Source organism: Mesoplodon densirostris, chromosome 3 (assembly GCF_025265405.1).
Source record: "Mesoplodon densirostris isolate mMesDen1 chromosome 3, mMesDen1 primary haplotype, whole genome shotgun sequence".
Taxonomy (NCBI): domain Eukaryota; kingdom Metazoa; phylum Chordata; class Mammalia; order Artiodactyla; family Ziphiidae; genus Mesoplodon; species Mesoplodon densirostris.
Genome location: NC_082663.1, coordinates 155,147,905 through 155,161,118, shown reverse-complemented (window position 1 = coordinate 155,161,118; position 13,214 = coordinate 155,147,905). Strand labels below are relative to the sequence as shown.

The 13,214-nt window shown below is 51.5% G+C and overlaps 2 protein-coding genes across 2 annotated transcripts in view; one reads left to right on the top strand and one right to left on the bottom strand.

The window, feature by feature from the left end:
- The window catches only part of LOC132485863 (proteasome subunit alpha type-2-like), a 236,695-nt gene extending 229,769 nt beyond the window's left edge, over positions 1–6,926 (bottom strand). Inside the window, exon 1 of the mRNA XM_060092464.1 lies at positions 6,837–6,926. Within this exon, the coding sequence (XP_059948447.1) occupies positions 6,837–6,926 (90 nt within the window). The remainder of the gene's footprint in view (positions 1–6,836) is intronic.
- The window catches only part of COL23A1 (collagen type XXIII alpha 1 chain), a 352,222-nt gene that overhangs the window by 275,974 nt on the left and 63,034 nt on the right, over positions 1–13,214 (top strand). The window contains exon 3 of the mRNA XM_060092472.1: positions 10,076–10,120. Coding sequence (XP_059948455.1) covers positions 10,076–10,120 — 45 coding nt within the window. The remainder of the gene's footprint in view (positions 1–10,075; positions 10,121–13,214) is intronic.

The window sequence follows — 13,214 nt, the reverse complement described above, 5'->3', positions numbered from 1 at the left end:
ACATAAGTTAAGCCAAAAAAAAAACCTCTTGGGCGTATTTCCACATGCGATTCTCTACTTAAACGTAATGAAAACATTCCATTTTTAAAACAAATTGTGACGGGCGATGAAAAGTGGATACTGTACAATAATGTGGAACGGAAGAGATCGTGGGGCAAGTGAAATGAACCAACCACACCAAATAAAGGTCTTCATCCAAAGAAGCTGGTGTTGTGTATATGGTGGGATTGAAAGGAGTCCTCTATTATGAGCTCCTTCCAAACGATTAATTCCACCAGGTACTGCTCCTAACTAGACCAACTGAAAGCAACACTCAATGAAAAGTGTCAATAGAAAACGCATAATCTTCCATCAGGATAACGCAAGACCGCGTGTTTCTTTTTTTTTTTTTAACATCTTTATTGGAGTATAATTGCTTGACAATGGTGTGTTAGTTTCTGCTTTATAACAAAGTGAATCAGCTATACATATACATATAGCCCCATATCTCCTTCCTCTTACGTCTCCCTCCCACCCTCCCTATCCCACCCCTCTAGGTAAGACCGCATGTTTCTTTGATGACCAGGCAAAAACTGTTACAGCTTGGCTGGGAAGTTCTGATTCATCGCCGTATTCACCAGACGTTGCACCTTCGGATTTCCATTCATTTTGGTCTTTACAAAATTTTCTTAGACTTCCCTGGTGGTGCAGTGGTTGAGAATCCGCCTGCCAATGCAGGGGACGTGGGTTCGACCCCTGGTCCAGGAAGATCCCACATGCTGCGGAGCAACTAAGCCCGCGAGCCACAACTACTGAAGCCTGCATGCCTAGAACCCGTGCTCTGCAACAAGAGAAGCCACCGCAGTGAGAAGCCCACGGACCGCAACGAAGAGTAGCCCCTGCTCGCCGCAACTAGAGAAAAGCCCACGCACAGCAATGAAGACCCAATGCAGCCGAAAAAAAAAAAATTCTCTTAATGGAAAAATTTTCAATTCCCTGGAAGACTTTAAAAGGCACCTGGAATAGTTCTTTGCTCAAAAAGATAAAAAAGTTTTGGGAAGATGGAATTATGAAGTTGCCTGAAAAATGGCAAAAGGTACTGGAACAAAATGGTGAATACGTCGTTCAATAAAGTTGTTGGTGAAAATGAAAAATGTGTCTTTTATTTTCACTTAAAAACCAAAGGAACTTTTTGGCCAATCCATAAAAGCTTTTCATTCTCTGAAAGCAATACATCCTGACCTTCATTAAGTTCGAGGGGATACATTGGCCCATGTGTCAGGGATTAAGGCTTTGGGGTGAATGGAGAGCTGAGGAATTTGGTGTCTTTGGGGTGTGCTGGTTTCTGTGCACTTCTCTGGAGGCTGTTTTCCAACAGGAAACAGGATCCCAGGAGATGATAGGCTCTGGTGAGAAGTCAATTCACACTAGCACCAATCTGGGTCTGACTAAGCCCCACAGATCTGCCCCAAGCTCTCCCGCCCACCACTGACCACCCAACACCAACTCCTCACAGCCTGTGCCCTGGATACAGTCGCCACCTGCACAGGAACCAGCAGTCAGGAGCCACAGTTTCTTTGTGTGCAATACCTTTCTTAGCCAGGGCACCAGCTCCTTCCACATTCAGGTTAACAGGACTCTGCCTTCACCCTTTGAGAGCCCAAGAAAGTCCTTCTCCCCTTTCTGGACCTTCCCACTCGCCCCTTCCAATCCAGGCCAGCTGGCCAGTCAGGCACGGCCTCTTCACCCCTCAGAGATGTACTCATGGCCTTGAGCCCCATGGAAGAGAAGGGCCATGGTCTCTCTCCATCCCTCTGAGGGGCTTTTCACTCTTCACGCAGGTTTGCTCAGCCCTCCCTTCAGCAGCCTGAGCCAAGGGCTGTGGGAGGCGCCTCTGCCAAGTCCGAAAAGGGGCCTGTTACTGGGCTGCCCCGGCATATGGGTCCACGTGACTTACCCACCTGTCACTCAGAAGGGCCCCTTCAAGTAGTCTTTTGAAATCTCCACTGTAAGACACAGAAGCCCTTTACTGAAAGCCCTTCCGTGAGCCCTATCGCTCTGATCCAGAAACCATGTACCAACCCTAGTCCCCTCCACCTGGGTTCTGCTTCTCTCCAGGTCCTCTGGATGAGACATTTTATGTTTAGCTCTGGTGCCTACACCATGGTCCGTTTCCCCAAAAAGGAGATGCTTAGGAGGGTAGTGCTGGTGCCAGCAAGAGCTCTGGCAGACCCAGGCCCAACTCCTGGTCCTTAGTAGCTCTGACTTGAACAGTTCACCTCACCTTAGGCCTCAGTTTCTTTTCTGTGAGTGGATCAATTATATCCACATCTCAGAGTTTACCAGCAGGATTAAAGAGAGAATAAAAGCACCCAGCACATGGCCCGAACAGACTCAGCACGTGTCAGCCACCCCACCTCCCCCCAGGCCCGCTGCACCCCCCACTTCTGAGCCCCTCCCACTGGGACCCTTGGGACCCTTAGGAGGTGGCTCTTGGGTCTGGTGTGCCACCAGTATGAGTAATGGTTCTGGACTCCGTGAACCCATTTAAAAAGCCTTTTTAAAGCTGTTCCCGACTCAGGAGACGAACCAGCCCACAAACAACAGGCATTTCAGATGGTGTAAGAAGGACATGCCAAAAGCTGGCCAGAGTCTGCCCCAGTGCTGGCAGCATGTGGCCTTTTATTTCAATATTTAATTCACAGAATTCTAAGAGTCACCTCTGGGGCCCTTCCATTTTGTGTGGTTTGCAGTGTATTTAAAAATAATAATAATTAACGAATGCCAAGAAGTGGTTATAAAAATTGTGGACTATTCTACCCGCCCACCTTCACAAGCATCTTCTTATGCAAGAGGTTGATGGCAGGGCTGGGATGCCAGGGCTCAGGGTCTCACTGCACGGCCCCACCCACACCAGCTGTATGACCTCAGAGGGTCAATCTCTTTGTGCCTCAGTTTCTCCATCTATGAGATGGAGATCATAATAGTAGCCTTCCTCCAAGATTTGATGTGAAGAATATATGAGTTAGTACCCTGGAATCAAGATCAGTGCCAAATATAAACATTCAATAAATGGTACTACCTACCTCTTGTTTTTCTTGAACACTGTTGGGGGGCTCCAGTGGCTATCCAGAACTGTCCACTCCTTTGGAGGGAACATCAGCGTCCATATCTGAGGCCCTTTGTGGATGTGAGGGTGGGACAATCCGCCGGCCTTGTCCCCTGAGATGGGCTCTGTTCATGTGGTCACTGAATGGCACAGTGTTCAAGCAGGCTCTCCAGGTCTGGCCATTGGGCAGTAGGGGTCTGCACGGGCCTGGACAACCATCCTAGCTCCCAACAGACACTTGCCTTACGACCCCAGCAGCCTGTGGCATTGCTTCTCCAGACTGATTCAGGACCTTGCAACTGGCGGCAAGGCTCCGTGCCACTGGGCTCCCGTCAGCGTGGCGGGTGGTGGAGGACGAGCCTGCGGGACCTAAACGCCTTCAGAATGAGCTGTATTTGCTGCGCAAGAGGCTGTGATTTTAATTCCTGGATGACAACATGACCCCCACTGGAGCCCAAGCTGCCTGCCAGCTGGCCAGCCTCTTATGCTGTCAGTGTCCCCTCCAGGGGTGCCATGTCCCCCAGGCCCTCCCAGAGGCGTCCACAGGCTGCACTGCCTCCCTCCTCCGAGCGACAGAGGGCTTTGTTAGGCCAGGCTGGAAATGAGCATGGTGAAACTCCCAGATGGGAGTTTCCGACTCCGAGGTCCATCTGAAACTTGTAAAACAAAATGATCTGGGGAGATGTTTTTTTTTTTTTTTTTTTTTTTTTTTCGGTATGCGGGCCTCTCACTGTTGTGGCCTCTCCCGTTGCGGAGCACAGGCTCCGGACGCGCAGGCTCAGCGGCCATGGCTCACGGGCCCAGCCGCTCCGCGGCATATGGGATCCTCCCAGACCGGGGCACGAACCCGTATCCCCTGCATCGGCAGGCGGACTCTCAACCACTTGCGCCACCAGGGAGGCCCTGGGGAGATGTTTTAATGGTCTGGTCATGGAATCTCAAATCCAGGGACTTCCTCTGCCTCCTCTGCTCAAGGCACACCCCTACGATGGCCCTGGGGACACAGACTCCTTAGGGAGCACCCGGCTGAAGGTCTGGGGGATTCGGAACCACCTGACCCCAAACTCCCTTCCTGGAGTCCTGGGAAGAGGGTCAGATAAAGGACCCTCCAGAAGGGCCAGGTCTGAAGGACTCAGAGGCTGTGGACACATTCGGGGATGGCCTTAATCACACTAGCTGAGGACTTTAGAGGACGGGCCCTGGAGTCATACAGACCTAAGTGCAAATCCCTGTTCTGCCATCTCCTTGCTGTGTACCTTGGGGGACACCACTGTCCTCTATGACCACACAGTTCCAGGCTTTCAGTAGATACTCAGTGGCGTTGTTATAGCCACACCGCCAACAACATCACCACGGTCTCCACCAGGCCGACCTTGGTAGCTGAGAGCACTGGGAGCATTTCTTTTCTTTTCTTTTCTTTTAAATTGTGGTAAAATACACATAACAAAATTTACCATTTTAACCATTTTTAAGTATATAATTCAGTGGTATAAAGTAGCTCCACATCATTATGTAACCATCGCCGGCATCCATCTACAGACATTTTTCATCCTGCAAAACTAAAAGTCTGTCCCCGTTAAACACTAATTCCCCATTCTTCTCACCCCCAGCCCCTGGCAGCCACCATTCTTCTTTCTGTCTCTATGAATTTGACTACTCCAGGTACCTCATATAAGTGGAATCATACAGTATTTTTCCTTTTGTGACGGGCTTATTTCACTCAGCATAATGTCATCACAGTTCATCCATGTTGTAGCCTGTGTCAGAATTTCCTTCCTTTTTAAGACTGAATAATATTCCATTGCACATATATATTGTAACACATTTTGTTTATCCATTCACCATCGATGGACATTTGGGTTGCTTCCACCTTTTGCTGTTGCATCTGGGAGCCTTTCTTGACTTCTCTGAGCTTCAGTTTCCCCAGTCTTTAGAGAAAAAAGAGTGGAGAGGGTTTAAAGCATTTTTCAGAACTGAATATAGATTCAATTAGATAAATTGCACAAAAGCTCCTGCCCTTAGGGGCTGGCAGGAGGGCGGAGCAGGGCCTGGGGTTTGGGTGGGGAGTGGGTGGGTTGCTGAGTGACTGTTGGAGCCAGGGGAAGAGGGAGAGGGAGGGCCCTGGGCAGGCTGTCCCCCGGTTGGCCCCAGGGTTGTGAGAGGACAGCAATAAAGCAAGCGTTGCTGAAGGAGGTATCCTCAGGGGAGGGAGGTGCCGGGAAGGATTGTGGGAGACCACCACTGTGAGAACCAGGTCCTCACTGCTCAGGCCTCCCTGGAGCCTGTTGGCGTTCAGGCCCCCTTTGGAGTTGGTCAGTGACATGAGTGCTCCAGCCCAACCAGAGATGAGATTTTTATCAGTTAGAAATGGTTCCAGTTTGTCTGGCCTTGAACAGTGCTTGAGAAAAGCATCATCCTCCCTGGAGTTACTTAATGTGCAGATGGCTGTCACAAGCAGAGTCATTTAGCAGCGAGCTGGAGCCCTCTCCAGCCCATGCTATATGCCTGAAACCTCAGGATTTCTTTGAGAAATCTCATTCCCAGACCACTCAGCCCGTGCATCCTGATCCCTAGGTCCACAGACAGACCGTGATTAGGGACCCGGAAAAGCTCCAGACTGTCCCTGCCCCTGTGGGTTCAAGGTCAGGGTGTAATGAGGGCTTAGCCAGCCTCTGGACTCAAACCCTGCCCACTATACCATACTTGAGCTATACTGAAATATAGCTGCCCTGTGTCCCACCTTGGGAAGCACGTAACCAATGTACATCAAGTCCCCAGATTCTAATGGCCCAGAGGCCCCTGCAGCCAGTTATTTCTTGGGGTCCCAAATAGGCCCCTCTTTTGTGCCCCCAGGCTGGTGTGTCTGCTGCCAGCTCATCTGTTTAACAGTTCTGCAAGGCAGGTGTAGTTGCCATCACCCCCAAAATTTTATCCTCACGGATTGGGAACCCAAAGCTCAGAGAGGTTGAGTAACTTGCTCCAGGTTAAACAGCTTCCTTTCAGTCATGTCTTTTCCCCTTCTGCACCAGCATCACCTGTTGGTATCTGTTGCTCAAAGCCTCTGGAAGGAAACTTTGCAGGTGCCACCATGGCAGCACCCACTGTGAAACACCAGCGTCCCCATGGCTGCCAGCCCCTGACCCAGAGCCGTGTGGGTCACACAGAGGTGAGAACAGCCTGAGCTGGCCTTCGTCACCTGGAGACTCTCCAGCCGGGACCGTTTTAACAGCAGCATCCTTGGGCAAGACCTGAGTTTCTCCATCTATACATCAGCAGGTCGATGAAGACAGACTCCCAGGTGCCTTCCAGGGCAGCCTGAGTGTCTGAGTCTGTGCCAGAAGTGGGAAACATTCTGCCACTGTAGAAAGGAAGGAAAAGAAGAAAACCAAGAAGCGGAAAGCTCTGAGGCAAACTGCTGGGCCAGGAGCCTGGTTTTGCTTGTTCGGAGAACATCTGAGCTGCAGCCAGCTGGCCAGGCTGTCCCTGGGAGCCCAGATCAATCTGCTGCAGGCCTGGCCCAGATGCCAGAGGGCCACAACCCATCTGCCCTGCTGCTCGCCCCAGGGTGGCCACCCCTTCCATTGTCAAGGCTGCCTGCCTGGGGGTTCGACGTATCTGGCACAACTGCCCTTGCGCCTTAAGAATCACAGACTGATGATGAAGGGCTCTCCAAGGCGCCAGCTGTGTGACCTTAGGCAAATCTTTTCACCTCACGTAGCCTCAGAGTTCCCCTCTATACAGGGCATACCAGCATCTTCTTCAGAGGGCTGAGCAGGGAATAGATGAGCTCCTTGGATGAGCCACAGGAGACCTGGAGCACAAAGGGTTCCAAGTTCATATTTGCTGGATGAGTAGCTGGCCTGGCACCTAGTAGATGCTGAACCAGGGCTGCTGCCCATGGCCGGCCCTCAGCACCTGACCATCTAGAAACTCATGAAAGGCCATCCTTCCTGCCTTCCCCACTACAGGTTCCACAATCCAGGCCTCGTGTGTGCAAGGCCTCTCTGTTTGCAAAAGCAGCAGACAGGGAGCCTAGTGGTCAGCATGGGACTCAGCTCTGGCCTTCCCTGCTCCCAGGGCCTCTATTTGATCAAGCCTGGCAGGCCTCACCACCTCCATCACCTGCCGTAGGGAGAAAGGAGAGAAAGTATCCCTCATCTCAACAGCTGTGCCCATCAAATTAGATAATCTTGCATCTCTTCTAAGCCATGGATCTTGTTAGATTTGACAGTCTTTTAAAGAGATTGCCAAGAAATGGTAAGGAGGAATCTTAGGCTGCACAAGATGCGGACTGCACACTGCAGTGGACTACCTTCTGTTAGGAGGAGGACAAACAAGTCACAGCAGGAAGGATGGGTGGAAGGGGCTAAGCGTGGGGGCAGCCTTTGCCTGATGCCAAGGAGGAAGGGGTCTCAGTTAAGTGTGGGCAAGAGGATGCCTCAGACAGCTCCCAGGTGGTTTCTGGCTTGGCTCTGTGGGTACTGATCATACCTACACCTAGGAGAGAAGAGAACGCTGTCAGGAGCACACAGAGAATTGGGAGATGATTTTGGGTTTGGACATGTTGCTTCTCAATAGAATTATCTTGGAGACAGTTGAATGAGTATGAATCTTAGAAGAGTGGGTTGACCAGTTGTCAGTTTGTGAGCTGTTCACACAGAGGCCTCCAGGATCTGGTTTGAATTGGCCTGCAGAGAGTTCATGAGCCTCAGTCTCCTTCTTTACTTAGGCCCTTTCAGTTGGGAGTCCTGTCCAGCCTGCCAGGGCTACAGCCCCACAGGCCCTGTGCACTCAGCAGCCCCCAGGACCCCCACCCAGTCCAGGCCTGCTGGGAGCTTCCCCCAAAGGCCCTGGGAGACGGGGCACCTCACCCTGCCTGGGCAGCTGCCCACTTGCTAGCACCTTCCTCATTGGGCCTTCTGCCTAACCATGCCACCCAGGAGACCCACCCAGAAAAATCCATTAGTTCAGTCACCTCAGCAGCAGTAAATGTCTTCATCTGGCTTGAGTTTCCCAGATGGAGAATTCTACAGTCGTACCCAGTAATGACCATTAGAAAACCATGGCGCTGCTTTAGCTTTCAGATCCAGGAAGAGCCTGGCTTACTCTCCCACTCTTGGGCCCCTTTCCTGCCACGTCCCATACGTCAGCCTGAGGCCCAGGGCGAGTGAGCGACCTTGCTGAGCCAAGCACAGGATGTTTATAGCCTGGTGAGAGCACAGAATCCAGGGACCAGTTTGCTGGACCTTGTGAGTGAAAGCTGGGCCTCTTCTCTCCTACAACCAAAGGAGCGTGATGCTGGGTGTGCCATTGGGGTCCCTCTTCCCACACCCTCGCTCACCCTGAAAACAGATGTGTCTGGATAGAACGGGCCAAACACCGGCCAGCCTCACGAGGTTTCCAGGCGCTGTCAGCCCCATGAAGGAGCTGGGAGGAGAGCGGGATGCATGTTTAGCCGTGAGGGGTCTGAGATGTTGGTGAGACACCCACATGGAGGTGTTGAAGGCAGTTGTCCATACACTGCAGGTGTTGCAGGCAGGCCTTGGCTGAGATCACTGACCTGGAGGCTCTTCATAAGCTGTTACACTGGTGTGAGGAGCTATTGTCTGTTATGGGGGTGCCAGAATCTCAGCCTCACTAATCAACACAGCCCTGAGCCATTCCAGCATAAAACTCAAGGTCTCTGTCTGGTCTCGGGAAAAGTCAAGGGCTATGTAACTGGCATGAATTTCTACTCCCAGAACTCAGGGGTACATCACTTCTATGGTCAAATGATTTTAGACAAAGGCGCCACGGCTACACGATGGGGAAAAGATAGTCTCTTCAACAAATGCTGTTGAGAAAACTGGATACCCACATGCACAAGAATGAAGTTGGGCCCTTACCTTATACCATATACAAAAATTAGCTCAAAAGGTTAAAAGGTTAAAATTAACTCAACGTGCAAAAAGGTAACAAAAGCAAAAATAGACAAATTGGACTACATCAAACTTTAAAACTTCTGCACAGAGAAGGAAAACAGGAGGAAGAATCAGGAGTAGTTAGACTAACGGGGAGTGAAAACGGAGGCAGAGAGGGGAAGGCAAGGGAGCGTCAGGGAGGTTTGCAGCAGGGCTCCAGGAGCGGCGCCGGGATGAGGGCGCGCTGGCTGAGGCCTCAGCCCTCCACTCCCAGGCCAGGCTGCCACCAGGTTCTGGGTTCCATGACCTCTTCCTCTTCAGCATCGCAGTCACTCAGGTCTCGGGGGCTGACGTGGGCCGAAGGGCAGATGATCTGCATCAGCTTCAGAAAGTGCAGAAACGTGTGGATGAGACTGGATACCGAAAAGAATGTGCCTTGGAGTGCACCTTATGTGCAATAAATCACAAGAAATTTATAAGCGGCTCCCTGGAGCTGTGGGGGAGGGGAGAGAGGTGCCAAAAGGTCTAGTGAGCAAAGGAAGGAAGTAGATGGATAGGATAGAGCCTGTTACCACCGAGTTTAAACATTTGAGATGCCATGATAGTGTCTTTATGTGGTGCGTTGTCTCTGTTGTTTTATTTTAGTGAATATTAAAAAGCATTTGTCCGGGCTTTTGTAAGCTAACTCCCACCCTCAGCCTTATTTTTCTTGAAAGTCTGAAGTTTCTCAGTGGGAAACTCTTCTGCCTCAAGAGTTTCTAGGTAGTAAACCTTTTTGAATGGGAAAGGACTTGGGAATGAAATAATGAACAGATAATTGAATCACTAAATGAATGAGTGAGGGATGAGAATGCAGCCAACAGGGGAGGATCCAGAGGAGCAGGGGGGAGGGAGGAGCAGGAGATGGAGCTTTCTCTCCACTCCTCTCGCCTCCCCCAGCCAGCAAGGTGGTGAGCAGGCTGCCCCCAGGCTGCTGTTATGGGTGTGGGTTGGGGGGTGGTGACGCAGTGGTGCTGGCAGCAGGCAGGCTGTGCCCAAGCTCACTGGCTTCCCTTCTTAATGAGTCCGTCCTTGTTTTCCTGTCTAGGCCCCCCTGGACGGCGTGGCAAGCCTGGAAGAAGAGGCGATCCCGGTGAGTCCCAGGTTTTCTTAGTTACTAAACCTAGGCCTGGAAGTCTGCCCTTGACCTGGGACCTGGCTGGAGGTGCCAATCCTCACACCACCCCATAACTCACGACCTTTGGTCCTGAGCCAGGTCTTTGTGTCCCCTCCAATTCCAGCCACTGTCCCCAGAGCTGCAGTGCCCAGTGCTGCCCTTCTTGGCTTCTTGACACCATTCCCGTGTTACAATTTCAGTGACAGTCCCCTCTATGCCCTTGGCCACCCCCCAAATCTCATTATCAGCCTCAGAAACATTAATCCCTGGTCTCCCACTCTGAAACGGCCTCTTGTCTTTGCGGGACCCACTACTGTGGGTCCCTCAACACAAGATGGTTCTCCTGTGTGTCCCCATCCCTCCTCTGACATGGCCTGTCCTTCCCTTGGCAGAGGCACCAGGAGAACATCCTTTCCATACCTTCCATGCAACCTGCAGACTCACCTGTACTCGCCGCCAGCCTCCCTCCTGCCACCTTCATTCCACCCAAAATGCACTCTCTCTGCGTGTACCCTTCCCCCAACTCACAGTGAAGCTTCCCTCAGAGGCTACACACCCCTACCCCACTCCCATCTCCTCCCCCTTGCCTTCCACTCCTCCCAGCCCCTCCAGTCTCTTCTCACTGTCACTCCACTCACATCCTTTTGGCCAGAGTTACCACTGACCACCTGATGGACATACCAGCAGACACAGATGCGTTGCTGTTTCTCTTCCTGGACCTCACGTTGGCCATTCCCCTGGGTCCCCCTCTGACTCTTGCCTGCGTTTCCTCCCACATCTCTGACCCCTTCTTGTATGCCTTTCCTATGGGGCCCACTTGCCTCTTACATGGATCTGCCCTTGGCCCTCTTCTCTCTCTCCCACCCCTGTGGCTCTGGCGCCCCCATAATGCTGATGACGCTCCCACTTCCTGCCTCCAGCCAAATCATCTCCTCTGGACCCAGAGGTTGGACCTAGCCCCACTGAACCCAGCACTTCCCCCAGCTGCTCTCCTCCAGCTCCCCATTGCAGGGAGGGGACCTCCAGCCACCTGCTTCCCTATGCAGACACCAGGGCATCATCCTTGATCCCTCCCTCCCCACTCCCCCACCAAATCCCCATCAGTCTGCTCCTCAGTATGTCACAGCACTGTCCTCATCAGCACAGCCTCCTGCAGTTCTCACCACGGTTTCTCCCATGTCCCCTACCTCCAGCCTCATTGTGGATGTCCGGGGCCCTCCCACTCTGAGCCTGTACTCTTATGTCCTCCCCACCCCCCGAATGTCTCCTCCTCTACCTGGACTCTTACCCCAAATTCACTATTCTTTGTCCTTTCAGTCTAGCTCAAGCATCTCCTCCAAAAAGGCTTATCTAATCCCTCTGGCTGGGGATATCACCAACCCAGCCAAGAGCCTGATGCAGAGGAGGCTCCAGGGAATGGAAACGCACAGAACAGTGAATGAATGAATGAATGCACATGTGCTCAGCCCCTAAGCAAATTCACAAGGAGAGCATCGTGATAACGGCAGATTGAGCCTGGGAGAAACGGGGCAGGTTCTCTGTGAACCTCAGACTCTTCTTCCTGACACTGGGCACGGGCCTCTTGTCCTCTCGTTTTGCTGCGTGCTTGCGCTATCTAGGTCCCTACATAGAAGCCCTCCAGATAAACTCCCCAGAGTTCACCGGAAGGAAACACCTTTCCTGGCACTCTGTTTGCTTTGACTTCCAGAAGCTGAGGACTGTTTTGTGCTTGATTGCAATGGATTTTGTGTGTAATCACGTCCCTGCACCATTGGCCAAATACACACTTCATCACTCAGTTCTTATTTCTGCCCTCGTAAAAGGTTTTATTGCCTTTTATTGTAAGCTCCTGAAGTCCTTTTTGGAAGAAGATGAGGAATACATAGTGACTTTTTTTAGGACAAAGTATAATATTACTCAACTTACTCAAAAACCCATTAGAATTATGACTCCAATTTTCAACTGATCTAAAAGTCAAAGAAAGACAAGGACTTACTGGGCCCCCGACACTGCCCTGGGTCCTTTCAAGTCCTTCATCTCATGTGATCCTCACAGAGCTCTGCAAAAGATAAAAATATGTTATTATTCCCATTTTGCAGATAAGGAAAGTGAGGCTCCAAGGGGAGAAGTGTCTCATCTAAGGTCAGCTACTGGGCAAGGGATGGGCAGCATCTCCTCCCCTTCACTGCCCTTTCCCACGCGATGTCCTGATTCTCTGCCTGTCACAGAATGGTGTGAGTAGCACAGAGCAGGTGTCCCTCTCTGATTAGCTTTGGCTGGGCCTCGTGTTTATTTCTAGATAGTTTCACACACATGCACCTCTTGGCTTTGGGCCCTTCCCTTGTACAAACCAGGCTTTTTCTTCGCCCCAGGGAGAAAGGCTCTTTTTGCCTGGTGGGACAATATCTGGCTGAGATGGCTTCTTGCTGCTGCTGCAGACCTGCAGACAGAGCCGACCCTGCCCGCCTGTGGGGATGGGTTCTCTCCAGCTCCCAGTGGGAGCCTTTGTCTGGAATATGCCTCACAGGTCCTACAGTGTTTTTGTGTCTTTATTGTGATGGAGTGGATTTTTCATCTCCCCCCTGGCCTATTTCTCAGCTGGGGAAACCGAGCACTACCCTTGGTATTCTCTTTCTAGGGAACGTAGGCAGTATTTTTTCTCCTTCCAGACTTCCCTTTCCCCAAGAACATCCATCACTCTACCCTGGCTCCCCCAGCCCCCTAGATCCCTCCCTCAGTCACAGCACTCCCTGCTGCGCTGGTGGTCTGCTCTGCAAACATGTCCTTCTCCACCAAAGCACAGGCTCCTCAGAGCAGGAGCTTGACCCGCAGGCACTAAAGATATGGTCAATAAATGCTTGTTGACGGGGAAGAGGGAGGGAAGGGAGGAAGGAGAGAGAAAGAGGGACTTTTTAGGAGGCAGGAAGAGACAAGGATGAAAACAATCAAATCCTGCTTGGCTGATGCTTGTGCTAAACCTACAGAGACAAAAGGAGGTACTCACCAAATCTCTGCAGCCGCCAGCCTTAGGTCAGCAGTTTTAATGTCAGGGTTTTTTATCCACCCTGGC